This window comes from Chrysochloris asiatica, unplaced genomic scaffold (genome assembly GCF_000296735.1).
Source record: "Chrysochloris asiatica unplaced genomic scaffold, ChrAsi1.0 scaffold00031, whole genome shotgun sequence".
NCBI classification, from domain to species: Eukaryota; Metazoa; Chordata; class Mammalia; order Afrosoricida; family Chrysochloridae; genus Chrysochloris; species Chrysochloris asiatica.
In genome coordinates, this window is record NW_006408549.1 from 14,988,700 (window position 1) to 15,008,122 (window position 19,423).

The following is a 19,423-nucleotide window of genomic DNA, read 5'->3' on the forward strand; positions in this document are numbered from 1 at the left end:
GATCCGTGCCAAAATTTCACCTTTGTTAAAATGCCAAAGAGTCCTAGATCTCTCATTCTCTATGTCTATCTCCCCCTCCTCTCTCTCCCTTCCTCATCTCTCTCTCACACACACACACACATACACTATCATCACTTCTATGTTTCTTTTCATCATTCCCTTCCTATTCTATCTGACATGCAAAACTTTTCAGGTATATTATTTTACTATAATACTTAGGAATATGATTCTTTCTTGACCAGGAGTAGCTGAAAGGAAATGTGCCTTTGTTTTCAGAACCCAGTCTTGGGGCCAATGGTCTCCTACCACCTGCTGCTTCCTGCATTCCCAAACTCCCATTTTAGCTAGATTTCCTGGGAGAAAGGAGAAAACTGGAAGGGAGGGGAAGAAGGCTGGTGCTAGCAAGAGGCGGGGAGTAAGGAATGAAAGGCAGGAGGAGGCGTGGCCCGGCTTGGGGCAATCGGGATAAATGCTGAGAACTGGGTGCGGAGTGTAGGGAGAGAACTCCAGAGGAACGCCTGAGCGGAGCAGCACCGAGGACAGCGCCCGGCAGCGCCCGCGCCCTCGTCTTCCTCGTCAGCCCAGCTCACACACTCAGGTTCTCACTCACTCCACACTCGCACGGACGCACACTCGCAGACACACACTCGCTGTACAATGGCAGAATCACACCTGCAATCATCCCTGATCTCAGCCTCACAGTTTTTCGAAATCTGGCTTCATTTCGACGCTGACGGTGATTATCTTCTCTTTTAAAATTTTTCAAGATCCGTTTCCTACCCTCTACCCTATCCTGATCTCTTCATTCTTTTTCTTCATTTTTTCCTCCCCCGGCCCTTATCTCCTGGCTATCCACCAAACCATCAACCTGAAAGTTTGTGCTGTCTCTGTGTACTCCTAAAACCTTTAACTTTTCTCCCAAGAAATGGCAAAGGTAAATGGGGGACAGAGAGCTCAAGAGATAGGATTAAGGGGCCCTGCCCCCCAAAGTTTCCATGGCTGCGTTCAGAACCTAACATCTTCTTGTACCTTCAGCAGATCTAAAGTTTGACACACTGGGAGGGAAGCGTTGCGGGTTAATACGGACTTTCACCAATGTCAAGGCTAGGAAGAGCCTCCAGGTTGCCAGGAAAATAGTTGTCCTGGAAAGCGAACCGGGAAGAGATGTGTAACACCTGGGTACCTCTTTGTCTTTGCAGGAAGTGGTTACCTGGAAGGGAAGGAACTGCAGAACTTGATCCAGGAGCTCCAGCAAGCGCGGAAGAAGGCTGGATTGGTAGGTTCAAGTTTGGGGAGAAGGAAAAAGACCTTCGGCCATAAAATAATAAGCATTTTTCGGTTTTCCTAAAGAGCCTCTGGAGTCAAGTGGTTCTCCGGGAATGTAAACCTTAATTGCCAGAGATAGGGGAGAGAGAGCGTCCTTCTAAATTGGTTAAAGGGAAGAGTGGGGAGTTAAAGAGGCGGAGAGAGAGAGATTTCCTCAAGGGAAACCGGAGCTTTTAAAATATGTATTCTATACTTGTACTTTCTTAAATAGTTTTTGAAAGGAAATCTGTGGGTGTGTGAGTTCCTTTAGCAGATCATCACCTCTACCACTGAGTTTGTTAGATAATTTTTAACTTCTCTATTTTTTTAACTGTGTGAAAAGTGAGGGGGTAGAAATACATTTCTGCCCCTTGGTGGTCAGGAAACAGATCTGCAGATGAAGGATCTCTCTCTTATCAATTATTACTGATGTGATGTGTATGAGATGAGCAAATGTCCTGTATTGACCCTCCTCACTGAGGATAAATTAGGCAACTTGCAACACAATAATGAATAGGAATTTAGCAAGAAAATGTCTTAATTTCTGATGAATGCAAAACCCCCAAAAGTTAGAGATATAAAAAAACAACATTTTTTTAAAATTCCATGTATTTTTAAAAAGCAAAGTGATACTCTGAGGGGAAGCAATATGAGCTATCTTTGTGATTTAAACCATTACTTAATTAAACAAATGACCATTCTTATAAATTATGAATGGCTTCCTTTGGGTATAAATTTACCTGTTAAGAAGAGATGTTGTGTTGTTGTTATTAAGTGCTGTTGAGTTGGTTCCAACCCATATAGGGTTTCCAAGGAGTGGCTGGTGAGCTTGAACCACTGATCTTGTGGTTCAAATGACTTTGCAGTCCAGCAAATTAACCCACAGCACTACACCAGGACTCCCAAGAAAAGGTGTCATAAGCATAAAAATAAAATGATCAGCTTTAAACAGTACTGAAAAGGTTGTATGAGGTTAAGAACATTACTAATCTATTGAAGTTTATGTAAGATTGGCTTTTAGAAGGCAATGCTGGATTTGGGTTAATGGAATGATCTTCAGACTGACGATGGTTAGAAGAAACTTTACATTATAGGGCTGGGGAATATATTTGTGTATATATGTGTATACACACACACACACACATGCATACATTTGAGGGGACTTCAAAAAGTTCCTGAAAAAATGATATGAAAATATAGTAGAATTTTCCCATGAACTTTTTGAAACCTACTCATATGTACTTATGTATGTATATATCTTAATAGGAAAATGTATGTGCAGAGATTCTTTTAAAGACCCCTACCTTTAGCACTGAGCTATATACACGTAATTTGCTAATAGAATTACCATTTGGTTCTATCTAAATTGAAAATTGTGTAATACACATCTCTGTACAACATATTCAAAGGAATCCCAGAGGGCTCTAAATGGACTAAACTGTCAGTTGCTAAAATCATCGACCAAATTGGTTTAAAACCAAATCATTCTCTAAGGACTGCTTTACCCAGATTTAATGTTATATAAATCTAAAAATATAATGCAATAGGATCAATAAAAAATGTTTATATTCTATTTCTTACTCTTCATACCCTTCTCCCATCACATGTACCATGCAAATAAATTCATAAATTCATGCAATACTATCATTATAATTCTATATATCTTTATCAAATAAAACAAATTCTTTTCCTCATTTTAAAATAAATGAATTGAAAAAGTCTCATTTTCTATAGATTCTAAGATTAAAACCTGGGAAGCTACTTCTGGGTACTAAATAATTACATTTTATTTTTTTTTCTAGATGTGATTTTAATATTAAGATTTATTTTCATCTTGGAAATTTAAATACTTAGAACAGAATTTTTAAGATTTTTTCCTTTTCTTCTCTAACTTTTCCATACCTTTTTGTAAATAACGTCTGTATGTGGGCATTTTAGAGTTTAGAGATTACTGTTTTCTGCTATCTAGGCACCAATTTTAAGATAGTTGAAGCTCTAGTTATTAGATTACAATCTAATAATACTAAACTTGAGCAAAGTTAAAGGATTATATCAAGTTGGTTAAAACCATGATTTCTGATTTTGTGTTTTGATTATGTACAGATGCTTTGGATAGTTAAAATCTAAATTAATATCTGGATTGAAAGGTACATGAAGTAGACATATACCAACCATTGTATTAAAACTACTTTTGTATATTTCTATTTTTTAACATAAAGTTTGAATCTATAAACCAGAATTCTTAACGTTTTTGCTATATGATAACAAATTTTCTTATTAAAGAAAAATTGTTTACCATCTCATATTAATAATGTGAAACTTCTAAATTTTCACTAATATTAAATATGAATGAGATTCAAAACATTCATGAAAAAAACACATTGACTTTTAAATTCCATTTTCCTATCAACTTTTTAAAGTCTTAATAACAATAAAATATAGTAACCAAATAGATTCTTTTAAAACTACCCTGGTGTGCGGTAAGAAAGGCACTGGACTGTTGGTGGTTCAGATATTTTCAAAAGACAGCTGCTCTTCAGAAACCCTATACTAGGTTGCTATGAGTTGGAACCAACTCAACAACACTTAGCAATAACATCAGCAACCCTTTTACACTAAGCATGTGCTTAATCTTTAAGTTTACACTCATTTTTATAAACTTAATCTTTAAATGTACATTAATTTTTATAAAGGTTTATTTTATTATTATCTTTTATACTATTTAAAACATATTTAATTATAATTATCTCTCAGAAAGTTCACAGTCAAGTTATTTAGTTTTATTAGTGTTATTATGCAATTCTTCAGATTTAAGAATAAATACTTGGTTTTTTTGTTACCTTAAGGTATGTATTTAAAAAAAAACAAACCTAGGAACTGGTAGTATCACTATTGCCATTGGGAAAATAAAAACCTTTATTTTCCTATAATTGTTGCTATAATACAAATTTAACAAAGGCAAATTATAATTTTTTAATAGTAGATAAGGTTGTTTTTGTTTTGGTAGCATAATGGTTACAAGTCAGACTGCTAATCTTAAGGTCAATAGTTGGAAACTACAACCATTCCATTGGGGAAAGATGAGGTTTTCTGCTCCTCAGATACTCTATGTAGGGTTGCTATGAGTCAGAAACAACTCCACAGCACACAACCACCACCAACACCAACACCACCATATTATAATTAAATTACTGTGCTACTATTTGTTACCTTAAATCTCATTATGGCATTTATAGTACTTGTTGTTAAGTGCCATCAAGTCATTTCCGACTCATAGTGACCCTGTATGGGCGTGCGTTTCAAACCAACTTTGCAGTCCAGTGCATTAACCCACAGCGCCACAGCAGGCCTCCTCTGTAGTACTAGTAGTAATGATATTCATTCTCAACATAGTCCTTATATTGTTACATTAACTTTTCTACTCCTAGTCTAAGTCTGTGTGTATCACCTTCTTAGTAATGGTGAACATCGGGACCTTAATTTCCTTTTCCAAGGATACACAGTAGGACATTAGTAAGAGCTGACCTATTTTAAATAGGTTTTGGTTAATGCAACAGAGCTATTTTAAATGGACTATGTTGGAGACCCAAGGGTAAAAATTCAGATTCTGAATATCAGTTCTATGTTCAGACCACTAGTTTACAGTTCATAGCTCTCTGCTGTGTCAATATGTGAAGAGATTATATAAGCAATGGAAGAGATGATAAAAACAAGCCATATGAGAAGAAAGTATTACATTTGTCACTCTTAAATATGTCTTAGTGTAATAAAATACATGGGAGGGAGAACATCATCTTGGGAAAAAATGGAAACAAGGCAAACTTGAAAACTCCGGAAGTTAGTTAACGTAGAAAACTCTGAAGCATAACTAGCCAGTGGCATAATGTAAGGTCATTGACTTTGTTTTTCTCTGATAAAAGCACAAATTGGTAAAGTCGTTATCTGATATAGCTTCTTTCTGAATTTTTGTTTTTAGTGTATTTAATCGACTAATGACCCTTCAATGTTAAAAAAAAAAAAAAATTCTTTGCTTACTGAGTCACTTTTCAACATTTGCACTTTTAACCTATACAAACTGAAAATACATACTGTCACCTTCCATGGAGAAAATGTAATGGTAGAATGAGGGACATACTACAGGAAGATAGTATAGCAATACGAAAGAATCTTTACAGAAGAAATCAATGTTTAAAGTACATTAACAGGGATCGTTATATTTAAATGCACTATAGATTATGAATAAAATAACTCTGACTACATTTTCAAAAGACAACATATTCTCAAAACTGATCATCTGTTTTGTTAAGTGTCATCAAGTTGGTACTGACTCATAGAGACCCTGTATAGGGTTTTCAAGGAGCAGCTAGTGAGTTTGAACCACCAACTTTATGGTCCAGTGCTTTATCCTATAGTGCCACACAAAACTGATAGCAGAAGATAAATAATAGTGAATGGTTAAAAAATAATAGTCATAATTATAACTCTTTCATTTTGAAGTCATAAATATTGTGTATCTGTTATATCTAATTTTATAAGAATTGTTCATCAGTGTGCATAAGTCTAAATAGTTCCAATTCCAGATATTTTTGTAATAATTTTCAACACCATCACAAGCATATTTGTGTTGTTGTTTTTAAAATAAACTTCCTACCTGCTTTTATGTCATTTTAGGAGTTATCACCTGAAATGAAGACTTTTGTGGATCAGTATGGGCAGAGGGATGATGGAAAAATAGGAATTGTAGAGGTAAGAGAGAGATATGCATTTTTCTGAACTATAATTTGAGTGAATAAGCTTCATTTTGTAGTTGTATCCAGCTCAACCATGATATGGCAAGACCCATTTAGAGAGGCTTGTTTTCTCTAAATAGCATGTTATCTTCTGTTCATTAATATAAAATAAAAAATGTTTGAAAATAAGAGGCCTAAGAGTTTGCCTATTCCTTAGTCTAAATTTAGTCCATTAAACAATTGACATCCAAAAGACTTAAATAGTTTTCTCTGGTCATTCAACCATTTGCTGGTACAGGTGTACTAAGAAGCTAAAATCCCCAATTTCTAGGTTAGTGTTAATCACATTGCATTACCTAAACTTACTTCAATAAATGCCCAAACAACAAGTACATAGCTAATTGGTGTTTCTTATCATCCAAAAATAAAGTTTTCTAATAAAATATAAAATTATATATATGTTGTTGTTGTTGTTACATGCCGTGAAGTCAGTTCTGACTCACAGCAACCCTGTACAGGATTTCCAAGGCTATAAATCTTTATGGGAGAAGAAAGCCTCATCGTTCTCCTGCGAAACAGCTGGTAGTTTCGAACTGATGACCCTGAGGTTAGCAGCCCAATTCGTAATCACTACACTACCAGAGCTCCATATATATCTGTGTGTGTGTATGTATGTATGTATAATTCCTATTACATTTTCAAAGCAAAAACCTGCATTCTGGTTTCAAAATTTTTATTTTAGATTGCCAGTTGGCCTTACTAAAAACACAAGAGCTTAACTAAAGTGAGTAATATTTTATGATCTTTTGTAGGCACAGATTTCTTTTGCATCTTGAAAAGTAAAAATTGTGGATATTATATCTTATCTTTTGACATTAACTTATCATATGGAGGACAAGTTTTTTTGTTTGTTTGTTTGTCTATGAATCCAGTAAGCACAACTTTGATTATGCACCAATTCTCCTACAGTGGTGTTCTCATGTTTGTGAAAGAACTGTCGTTTCTCTTTTTTCAGACTTGGTATTTCAAATGCTTTATCTTTACAACCTACTAGAGAAAATAAATAGAAACTTTGTCCAGAAAAATTAATAAGGTCACATTTTAAAAGATGTCAAATCACAAGCATGATTATGTTCTTAATAGAGTGATCTAAGAGTATTATTTTGTGAAGTATTCTAGCTTTCAATAGCACTTAGTTACAATTTACCTTTGGTTCAGAGAATTAACCTGGTTTTCATGTGATCAATCTTATAGGACACCTGTAATGCAACTGTGAACCACACTTATTTTTAAGCAGCTATGACAAATAGAGTTAACGAAGGGCATACTATTATTATCCTTGTAATTAAATTTCTTCCCTGGGGTATACACTTTCCCCTATGCCTATGGTAACTCATTATTATATAAATAGATAAATTAATTGTAATGGGACATACAAATTAACAGAAAAGAACTAATCAGGAAATGAAATTATCAAAGATAAAATAAATTTAAGATGAACAATAATAGGAGGTAAATATAATTATTCAAAGTTAGTTGTAAAATCTAAAATCAGGGAAATTATAGACGTAGCTATTTCAGAGTTTTGCATGCTTTATAATTCTAGCAGAGGAAGATGGCTGTCATCCTTATATTTGACGTATTTCAACTTTAAGAATTCTAATGGGCTCAATAATTTATTCAACCTAATTTCTCCAGCAATAGTAGGTTATGTAATATTAGTAATATAAAAGGCATGGTTCTGATTCACATGGATTTTTACATCTTTAAAGGAGTGCTGGTGTGGAGATGTGGGTTAATGTGCTGGACTGCAAAGTCTGTTTGAACCACAAGGTTGATGGTTTAAGCTCACCAGCTGCTCCTTGGAAACCCTATGCAGGGACACTATGGGTCAGAACCAACTTGACAGAACTCAGCAACAACAACAACAAAAGATATGGATAAAGCTACTGTGAATACAGGATTTACTATATTTAATATAATCCAATCTTTCATGACTTTATTTTTTTTAAGTGACTTGAGGTCAAATTTGAATGAGAGGTGAGGAGTTGCTTAGCAAATACCTTCTCTTGGAAGCTTGATGAAAGAAACTTCCCCAGATGTTTGAAAAGAAAAGCTGTCATATCTTTCTATGTGAAGAAAGATAAAGACCCATAAGAAGAGTGAATGAATAAGTTAAAGGCAGCTGAAATGAAGAATTAAGGGACTTTATCAGAAAAATAATGACTTTTGTATGATATTATGCAATTTATAAAGTGTTTCCAATTACATTGTCTCATTTGATCCTCATAATAATAAGATAAAATAAGTCTAAAGATAAAACAAGAATCTGTTTTACAGATGAGGAAACTAAGGCTTCAAGAGGATTTGTCTAAGGTAAAAAAATAAATAAATAAATAATACATGTTCGAACATACCAGAACCCAGTCATGTTTCTCTAAACTACTCTGCCCTTTTAAAAAAAATAAGACATAAAGTATGCATTTTCTTCATTAATATAAAGATTCAAGCTTCAGTTGGTTGATTACTTGTGACAAAGATTTTACTTTGGTTGGACAAAATGTATAGAAGTTAGTTTGTCAAAACACTTGAAACACACTTTTCAGATCAGCTGAAATAGAAAGTTTGGAGGGAGATGCGAAGCATATCAGAATCAATGAAAAAGTTTTAATGTTCCAAGGCATGGAACTTTTTGCTAGCCAGGACCCTTAAAAATAATTAACTATGAAACAAAGTGTGTGATTTGTTGAATGTAAAACTAACAATCTCTGTAAACCTTCACTTGATTCACTATAAAAAGCTTTCTTTAAAAAAATTAGCTAGAGCCCTCATTTTAAAGATGAAGAACTAGAAACCCAGAAAGGTTGAATGATTTGTCCCAGGTCCACATAAGGAATGGCAAAACCTGTATATAAACCTAGACCTGAGTCTGATTACTGAGCTCTTTTCATTAAAAGTCAGTTATCAGCCAACAGAGGGGTAAAGATGGCAATTAGCTGGAGAGAACTGGAGAACTGCAATAGTCCAGATGCATGTCTGTTCAGTCTAAACCAAAACAAAAAAAAAAAACTATTGTCATCAAGTCAATTCCAGCTCATGATGACCCTATAGGACAGAGTAGAACTGTTGTTGTTAAGCGCTGCTGAGTTGATTCCGACCCATAGCAACTCTGTATAGGGTTCCCAAGGAGTGGCTGGTGAGCTTGAAATGCCGACCTTGTGGTTCAAATGACTTTGCAGTCCAGGGCATTAACCCTCAGCACCACACCAGGACTCCAGAGTAGAACTAAGGTGGTAAAATAAAAGTAAAGTGACAGAGAGAGGTTCTAAAAATTATTGGGGGGGGAAAAAAATGAACATTATAGAACAAATGAAGAAAAGGAGGCGAGAAAATGCCATTGAGTGTCACTAGGAAGTTGTGTTGAAATAGTTCATCCTTGCTCTTTCCAAACTGATGTATGTTCTTTTAGTAAGAAAGGCTGTATACAACATCAGACACAAATACACAAACCCCAGCCAGCAATGAAGGAACAAAAAACTCTTGTGTTTCCCAAAATGTGTAAAGATCTGGCTCTTCATGTCAAGTACATCATAACTTTGGTGTTCAAAGGAAAGAGAGGTTGGATCTACTTATATATTAAAATCCCAAACCAAACGCATTGCCAATAGGTGGATTCCAACTTATAGCAACACTGTATAGGGTTTTTTAGGCTATAAATCTCCACAGGAATGAAAAATCTCATCTTTCACATGTTAGTCCTATTTAATACAACTGCTGATGGGCTCAGTTAATTCAATGAAAGTAAACCAAACCATGACGATGCAGTTCCCTTTCCTGATAGAACAGGCCTAAACAATTTGACTCTACTTTAAATGTTGTTCAAAGACTGGAAAATATAACGATTGCTTTTATAGTTTTGGCCTAATAATATTGACTGACATTTTCCAACATCATCATGCAATGGCCACTTAGAAACATGCAAGAAGGAGAATAATGAACAGACATACTTTCTTCTTAACTTTAATTTCCTGTCTTTAAAAAGATTATAAAGTTCATACAAATACAGTTCAGTAATAAAGACATTGTTAATAGGAACACTGAAATTCTGAGATATTTACCAAATACCATGACTGTCAAAAAGGTTCTAAAGTGTTCAGACTTATACTCTATTGCAGAGAAGGCTGGTTAAAACAATTAAAGATGAAAATGGAAGGATTTCACAGAATTTTATTCTCTGATGCTTTCATCTGTATAGCTAGTTCCCTAAGTGGAGGTCATATCTGTAAGCTTTCCCTTAAAATTAAGCAAAGTGTGGAAACCTACCATCCTCAAATTCAGTGTTTGGATTTGCAGGTCAGTGCATCCAATAGGGGGAAAAAATAGATCTAAAAGCTATTTTAACCCTAAAACTGTAACAATCCTCCCAGGGAAGCAAGCACTTCTCGAACCGTTCCCTCTTTTTTCTACAGTATGTTTGACGATCTGAGTTTAGTCCTGGTGAGTGTAATTTTTCCCTGTGAACTACTTTTCTACTTCAGAATTTGGAGAAATGTCTGACAGTGATATCTGATTAAAGATTTTGCTCTGGAGAGAGATTTTAAATAATTAACTGGGGAAACTTTTCTGATGGAAGATTTTAGTAGAGAGTGATAAAGGTAAGGGATGAGGGACCCAAAAACATAAAAAGCAAAATATGACTTCAAATCTGGCTCAAGCTACAAGCTGTGTGTTAAGAGAACATGTAATCTCTCAGATCCTTTGTTTTAGCAGCTGTGAATATGGATGACAATATATTAACTTCACAAGGTTATTATGAGTATCAAGATCAAACAATATAACACAGCAAAGCAACTAGGTAAACCCAGGCACAATTATATACAAAGGCACAATAAAGGTACATGTGCATTTGATATTATTTTTTCAATAACACATTAGAAAATATGTACCATTCTGCTGAATGTCAAGTCTTTTCCCACTTCTTATACAATTTGTCAAATTCAAGTTATTGAACTCAATTAGCCTTAAATTTCTATGAGAACATTATTTGCCTTCTAAATAATTGAAAGATTGATGCTTTGAGCCTAACGTGGTGATCAGCGTCCATAAATGTTAAAGCCTAGCAAAACCTATGGGCAGTTCTACTCTGTCAAATTGGGTTAACTATGAGTTAGAATTGACTTGACAGCCAACAACAAAGTTCCTGAACTCACATTTTCATGTTGTTAAGTGTCGTTGAGTGGGTTTCAACTCATAGCGACCCTGATGGGCTTGAGCTTCTGACCTTGTGTTTAGCAGTCCAGTGGCTTATCCAACAACACCGTACTAGGACTCCCAGAGGAATACTTTCTCTGATTTTCAAATTTTAAAAAGTAAATGCTTTGCTAAAATGTGTGAAAGTTAATGTGTACTGTGATTGACTAAAATATTTAGTAATTAAGCCTCATATCCACTTTGAGGTATTAATGCCCATCATTTATGTCTCTGGTGTGGAGTCCTGGTGTGGTGTTGTGGGTTAATGTGCTGGACTGCAAAGTTGGTTGAACAACAATGTTGGCTGTTCAAGCTCATCAGATACTCCTAGGAAACCCTATACAAGATCTCTATGGGTCAGAACCAACTCGATGGCACTTACCAACAAACAACAATATCTATGTCTCTAGTAAAGTTTCCTTTCATGCATACTGTACTAGAAATTAACCTTCCATTATCCGGAGTCCTGGTGTGTCAATGAAGGATAAATGCTTGACCATAAGGTCAATTTGAACTGCAGACTCAGAGATTCAAACACACCAGCTGCTGCTCTGAAACTCTATTCAGGGTCACTATGAGTTGGAACCAACACAACGGAACTTAAAAATAGCTGTAAGATTCTTATTAGCAGTGAATGTGAATCCCCAGTATCCAACACAATGTCTCATATTTGGTAGGTTCTGAATTCAGTCAGGTGCGCCATAGTAAAGGATTTCAACCTATTCCCAAAAAAGCACAAGGGATTCATGTTGTGACTAAGAATAGAAGAAAGATAAGACCCTGTCACCCATTGAATTTCCTGGGAAGCAGATTCTGAGTTGAAGATAAGCACAAGGAGGTTGGGAAGTGCTCTTTGGATCAATAAGGCCTGGTGGCCCAGTCATTAACATGCTCCACCGGTAACTGATATATCAGTTCAAACCTCCTAGCCACTTCTGTCTGCTTCTGTAAAGATTACAGCCTTGGGAACCCTATGTTGCTGCCATTGTCACATGCCATAGAGTTGGTTCCGACTCATAACAACCCTGTGTAGGAGTTCCAAGGAGCAACTGGTGGGTTTGAACCACCACCTTGTATTTCAAACTGATCTGTGGTCCTGTGTTTATGCTTCAAGCACCACATCTACTCTGTCCTGTAAAATTGCTGTGAGTCAGAATCAGCTCAATGGCAGTAAGTTTGATTTGGTTTGGTTTCTTTGAATCAATACCTGTGGAAGGGAAGAGAAGGGACAAGACTGGACAGAGTGAGAAGTTGGACTATGACACAGTCTCAACAGAGATTTCAGCTGAGTCTACAGTGAGTTGTGAAGCTGGGATGACCCATCAGGGATGCCTCCAGTTTTGAGCAAGTTTCGGCCTTTACATCCCCATGTGCATCAGTCATTGATTCAGTCTATTTGGGTCCACAGCTGTCTTCATCCCATACAATTCACAGCACCAGAAGGGAGCTCTCGGTGACAGAGCAGAGTCCACCACAACTTCTATCCACAGTTCAGTAATAAGTTATTTGATTCTCAATGAAACCTGGGAGAGCTAGAACTCAATGGGACGACATTGTTTTTCTAGGTCTTTCAGGTTTTCCACCTTTGATAGGATGCATTTTCATTTCAGTGGAAAATATTTGTGTTTTCTTTTTCTGACAGGTTTCTGCTTTACACAGGTTCTAGCTTTTACACATTTTACTGTATCACTTAAGGACATTTCTTTCCACTTTGCAGCTTATGTTGATATTACATAAATAGTCAATTGTCTCCATTCATTAGTTTAGTAAATTATTTACAGTATATAAAGATAAAGACCCAATACTCAAGTTGCATAGTAGATTAGTAGTGGAGACAACCAAGTAGAAAGTTTTGCTTTCCCACTCCCAGTGACAAGCAATACAGTATCTCGTACATGAAACTGTGAAGGAATTTCCTTGTGACCACATCTATCTGTCTTTCACTCCTTCCCTGGATATATTACTCTCTCTTCTCTAACCTATCAAAAAATTTGGGGAGTTTATAAAAAAGCAGGAAGGCAACCTAAGGATTATGAAATCACCAACAATCTTGGAGCAGGTCACATTGAGTAGCGGTAATTTAGCAAATCTGAGAATAAAGCAGGTCAAATTATCACTTTCTGTGAAAGTTCTTTGAAACTATATACATAGCATTAGACTCTGTAGCTGAAGAGTTACTATGCCCAGCTCTGAAATTTAAATATTGACCCTTGTGCAATGATAAATAGACCTACAGATGACACAGGATGACCACATTTTGACACTCAACTTAAACTAGATTATTTATTTATGTTCACTAAAGCTGCATACTATCTGTATATGTTCATTGCTTTTTTCAAATTCTTAGTTTGCTTTATAATAGTCTTTTGTATGTTTAATACTCATTTGTAATGCCATTAAAATAGGACAATGCTTTGTTCAGTTTAACAGTTCAATGAAATCAAAGCAGACAGAATATGTTACATGATATACCCTGAATTTTTTGGTAAGAGTAAAACCAGATGGCACCTTTATGAAGTGTACATTTACATTGCACATGAGGAGCAATTTTGTCATTTCTATATGTTTCATTCCACGAACCTTTGAATTTCATGTAACATAAAATCGAATTTATGAAAGAAAGATAATGAAAATTCACCTATTACATTTGGCCATTTATTACTAGCTCATTGTTGTTGTTTTTTAACCGTTTTATTCTGAATTATGTGATAGTTTACATGGGAGAACATTAGCTTTACATTCATCCTATCTTATTTCATTACATTGCCATGGTTACAATCCCTCCATGCATCATCAGCCAACCAAAGGTATATCCTGAAAGCCTGCCCCCTCGTCATCAGCATACAGCCCCTCTCCCTCTCTGGGTCTAGAGTTCCCAGCCACTCCATCTCTCCATGTCATCGTCTCTACGCCCATCTCTGGTGTCACTGTTTCTCTGGGCTAGCTCATTCTTTTATGATACTTTTTCTGTTTGTTTGTTTGTTTGTTTGTTTCCATTAACTCAGTGATTTTGAATAGTAGGATTTTTTAAAGAAAAATTATTGTTTTGTGCAAGTCAGACATTTGTTATAAAAATTTAAGCAATACAATGAAGAAAGCAAAAATTTTAAATCATGCTAATAGGTATTTTTTTCAATTTAGCTTTTAATTGAGAATTGAGTGAAGCTTTACAGAGCTGATCAACAGTTTTACATTCAACAAATCATATACTTTGTTTCATTACAATGACTGCAATTCCCTCCCAGTACAGTTAACAGTATTTATTTCTATTCTGTTTAACTATTGCATTTCTCCTTGTGTTTCCTGCTACCTTCATCTTTCCTCTGCTAACTTCCCTCTTGTATATTGCTTGCCTTGTCACCCATGGTAACATGTGTCTACCTTCTAGCCCATGAATAATTTTTCCCTCCCTCCCTCCTCTGTAGCCATCATAGGTTGTTTCTTTAATTAAAATACTTTCTTAACTTTTTACAACATTGGTCTCATAAAATATTTGTTCTTTTATAATTGACTGATTTCACTGTGGTACTGTAGGATCAGCACATGACTATGAACCACAAGGTAGGTGGTTCGAACCTACCAGCTGCTTCTTAGAAACCCTGTACAGGATTGCTATGAGTTAGGACTGACTCGATGGCACTTAACAATAACAATTTCACTAAACATAATGTCTTCCAGTTTCATCCATATTTTGAGATGTTTTGCAGATTCATCTTGTTCTTTTCCCAATGATGCGTAGTGCTAATAGGTATTTTTAATGAAGAAAGATTATTAACCAATGTGCAAACATTGAACTCAGGCACATGCTGTGCTGGACAACATGTTAAGTAAGCCTTCAAAGGATACAAACAAGTAGGATTCGCTACCCTTCTGAAATGGATGGTCTGTGGAAAGAGCCCCTCCAAAAACTTAAGACAGCATCTGGCAAGTTACATACCAATAAATAAAGAAAGTGTTGGTTTGGGAGATTTCCTTTCCTTAAACAAATGTTTATGCTATTGTACAACCCTGATATAATACTGCCAGATGCTCTGTATTACACAGAACCATCCAACGTATGGTCAATCTGCTCTGAAGAATCTTTTCCTCTTTTTATTGTATGTATTTTCTCCCTCTTTGATATGTGTGCTTTTTCTTCCATCTTTGCTCCTTTTTTTTTTTCTTTTTCTTCTAGACCCTACCTTTCCTGAATCATTTTTTCTTTCCTCCAGTTTTCTTTGACATTCTCAGAGAAACATCCTCCTGAACCATTCTGGAAAGTATTGCTGTAGACTGGGTGGGGCTCTACAAGAAGTTTCAAAAGCATGTTTACTTCTCCCTCTCCCAGTGACCCCTCCAGGTGCAGCCCACCCACCACCATCCTCCTTCCATCTTCCTTTCCTCTCCCTTAGTAACAGGTAGAAACTTCTTCTCTAGGTCTGGGTTTCTGATATCTAGTTATTTTTAGAATAAAAGTCATTTATAGTTACTGTTCACTAGCAGCCCACTTACAGTGTGAAGAGGAAACAGACTTTGTAACAAGGATGACGTTCTTGTTTTTAATAAGGGGAAACATAGCTTATCATATCTTGCTGTGACATGTAAAAATCACCAATAAATCCACTATGTTGCAGGCCAAGGTGAAGAAATAATCCATTCAATTTACTCTCTTCAACAAGCATGGTGCTGACTTGATTTACCAAGAATCAGCAAAAGTAATCACCAAGGCCAGCCACTAGCCAAGACAAATCACTTAACTTCTTTAGATCTGACTCCTTAGCTATAAATATTGGGCTCTGGGTTACTCTGAATTAAATTTTTTTCTGAGTTATAGTAGTCAGTGATTTAAGAATTCTAAGGTCACAGAATTATACCCTGATTTTAATAAGAAACATGGATAAGGCACATATACGGTGTCGTCATGTAAATTTGTTTAAAGATTCCCAAAACATATCATTGGCAAACGCTAACTCCCTATTTTCTCTTTTTGGATATATTACCATCTATAGCATAATCCTGGTGTGATGCTGTAGGTTAATGCATTGGACTGTAAGGTCAGTTGGAAACACAGGGTTAGCAGTTCAAGTTCACCAAATGATCCTCAGAAACCCAATACAAGGTTGCTATGAGTTGAACAGGCTCGAAGGTACTTAACAACAACAACAATGGCTTAATGGTAACAAATCGGGCTGATAACCTCAAGGTCAGCAGTTTGAAACTACCAGCCAATCCTCCGGAAAAAAATGAGACTTTCTGCTCTCATAAAGATTTATAGCCTCAGAAACCCTATACAAGATCACTATGAGTGGGAACTGACCCCATGACATATAATCACCACCTCCCACACGAATGGAGTCCTAGTATGGTGCCGTGGAATAAAGTAATGGGTGAGAAGGTCAGTTTGAACCATAAGATCGGTGGTTCAAACTCACCAGCAGCTCCAAGGAAACCCTATATAGGGCCACTATGAATCAGAACCTACTCGAAGGCACTTAACAACAACCCACACTAATAAGGAGCCCAGGTAATGTTGGACTACTAACCACAAGATTAGCAGTTTGACCAGACACTCTGAGGGAGAAAAATGAGGTTTTCTGCTCTAGTAAAGATTTACAAACTCAGAAACCCTATACAGGATCAGAAGAGCTCTGGTAGTGTAGTGGTTATGAGTTGGACTGCCAACCTCAAGGATTACCAGCTGTTCTGTGGGAGAAAGATGAGGCTTTCTGCTCCTGTAAAGATTTACAGCCTCGGAAACCCTATGCAGGGTAGCTATGAGTTGGAATCAACTCCACGGCATACCACTACCACCGAGAGTCGGAACTGACTGGACTGCACACCACCACAACCGCCACCACCACCCACATTAATGAGTTCAGATATTGTATTGGGTTCGTGTATATGGCTGATAACCACAGATCAGCAGTTCAAATCCAACAGCCGATCGGTGGGAGAAAGATGAGACTTTTTACTGTCATAAAGATTTACAGATTTGGAAACCTTATATACAGTAGTTATGAGTTGGAACCAACTCAGTGACATGCAGCAGCAGTAACACCCACGCTTCTTGTTATTAAGTGTCATCAAGTCAGTTTCAACTCAGAGCGGCCTTATAGGGTTTCTGAGGGGCAGCTGGTGTGCTTGAACCACTGACCTTTTGGTTCAAACTAACCCTGCAGTCCAGTGTATTAACCCACAGCATCACACCAGGACTCCTTAGCACCCACACTAATGACATTTATTTCAAAATAAATAAGAAATTGATTTCTGAGTGGATCATACAAAAAGACCTAATAAGATGTTAGGCCCTTTGTCCAGTCTTGCCCCAACATGGACTGCCGATAAACTGAATGGTTCTAATTTGAGTCATTGTTTCAAAGATCTAAAAACAACATAAAGAGAATTTTATAAAATCATAAAGAAGATAGGGAAGTCCTGGTGTGGCACTGTGGGTTAATGCATCAGACTGCAAAGCCATTTGAACTGCAACATCAGTGGTTCAAGCTCTCCAGCTGCTCCCCAGAAACCCTATATAGGGTTGCTATGGGTCGGAACAAACTCGATGGCATTTAACAACAGCAATAAAGAAGATGGGATAACTTGCAGATAAGGGAGAATGATACATTTTATATTATTTTAAGTGTTTTTAATAGACACCAAAGGATGAAATTCCTACCCGACTCTCAAAAAAAAAAAAATTAGGAATGATAATCTTTCTTATAATATGGTAGAACTTTTAGAACCTTACTGAGTTGAGGATAGATCAAAACAATAGATTCTTGGCCTAAAATTCAGGGATAAGGGTCTATACTTGATCCTCATAGAATCACCAATATCTGGAAATCAGACACAATCCAGTGTGTACATACATACATTCCTTAATGGTGAAGACACATTGATTTCAACAGATTCTCAAAGGAGCTTTGAACTCATTACATATCAGAAACATTGGTTTCTAGTTCAACTCCTTAATTTAGTGTTGAGGTACTGAAGTCCAGAAATGGCTGAGGGAGTTGCTGGGGATCACAGCTAATTAGCAGCTGAGCCAGAAATAGAGTCTCATGTCTGAAGTGGGGCCATCAATCCGCCTTCCTACCTCCCCACATTGCAATAGATAGATCGTATTAGTCTTAAAATGGGATCTAGAGCCATTTTTTTTCTCCAAAAGAAAAAAAGAATAGACTCATTGACATTCTGAAATGAGATCTTAGGGGAATTATAAAGCCAGGGAAGTAGAAATCAAAAATAAACCCAAGCCCTGCATTCAAACTGTGGATGTCCTTTTAGCAGAAGCCAACTCTTTGTGTTTTTTTCCTATTACATTATTAAATTTCCCACTGTTTTTTGCAAATTTCTTCTTTCTCTCTTTCTACTGCCTTACAATTGCCTTTGGTTTATCTTCCCTTGGACTTAGGGATACACTTTTTTTCCCCTTCCTTTCTCCTACATTCTTGTTTGACCTACTTTCTTCCCATTGCACATGGAATTTTATGGCTCCAAAGTCTGTTCTGCAGGGAGACCTGATCAGTGACAGTGAAGAGATGAAGGGCTCAAGCCACCAGATAAATCTGCTTGTATGTAAGCAGACTGGAAGTGGCCACATTAGTCCTGTCTGAGCACAACAGTCTCAGTCATCTCACTGAAGGGAAAAGCAAGTGCTTAAGGTCACACAAGCGTTGAAAATATGATGTCACTTTCTAGGAACAAAGTACCAGAAAGAGAACGTCAACTCTAATGTCTTGCATCTCCTAAATTATGAGGCACTGAAACCACTCCTAGAAAATGTGTTTACAAAAGGAAAGCTAAGCAGCAGGTAATAGCTGCTGCAAGTACCTTATAACAACCTTTCTCTCTTTAAATGTTTTTTCCAGTTGGCTCATGTATTACCCACAGAAGAAAACTTTCTGCTGCTTTTCCGATGCCAGCAGCTGAAGTCCTGTGAGGAATTCATGAAGGTATGAGACAGCTGGCATTGAGTGACCCAATCAGAAAGCTGCTTAGAGTATGAAAATGGTTGGATTTTTTTTTTATGTGTTGTTTTTCATTATTGAAAATTGCTTACAGACATGGAGAAAATATGATACTGACCACAGTGGCTTCATTGAAACTGAAGAACTGAAGGTAAGCATATAAAAACTTTTGCTAAGTTTTCTTTTTCT

The 19,423-nt window shown here is 36.4% G+C and overlaps 1 protein-coding gene across 1 annotated transcript in view; it reads left to right on the forward strand.

Annotated features, from left to right (window-relative positions):
- The first annotated feature begins 494 nt into the window (after window positions 1-494).
- Window positions 495-19,423, forward strand: part of CALB1 (calbindin 1, 28kDa) — a 28,108-nt gene continuing 9,179 nt past the window's right edge. The window contains exons 1-5 of the mRNA XM_006859230.1: window positions 495-736; window positions 1,200-1,276; window positions 5,977-6,051; window positions 19,136-19,219; window positions 19,329-19,385. Of these exons, the coding sequence (XP_006859292.1) occupies window positions 658-736; window positions 1,200-1,276; window positions 5,977-6,051; window positions 19,136-19,219; window positions 19,329-19,385 (372 nt within the window). The 5' untranslated portion in view covers window positions 495-657. The remainder of the gene's footprint in view (window positions 737-1,199; window positions 1,277-5,976; window positions 6,052-19,135; window positions 19,220-19,328; window positions 19,386-19,423) is intronic.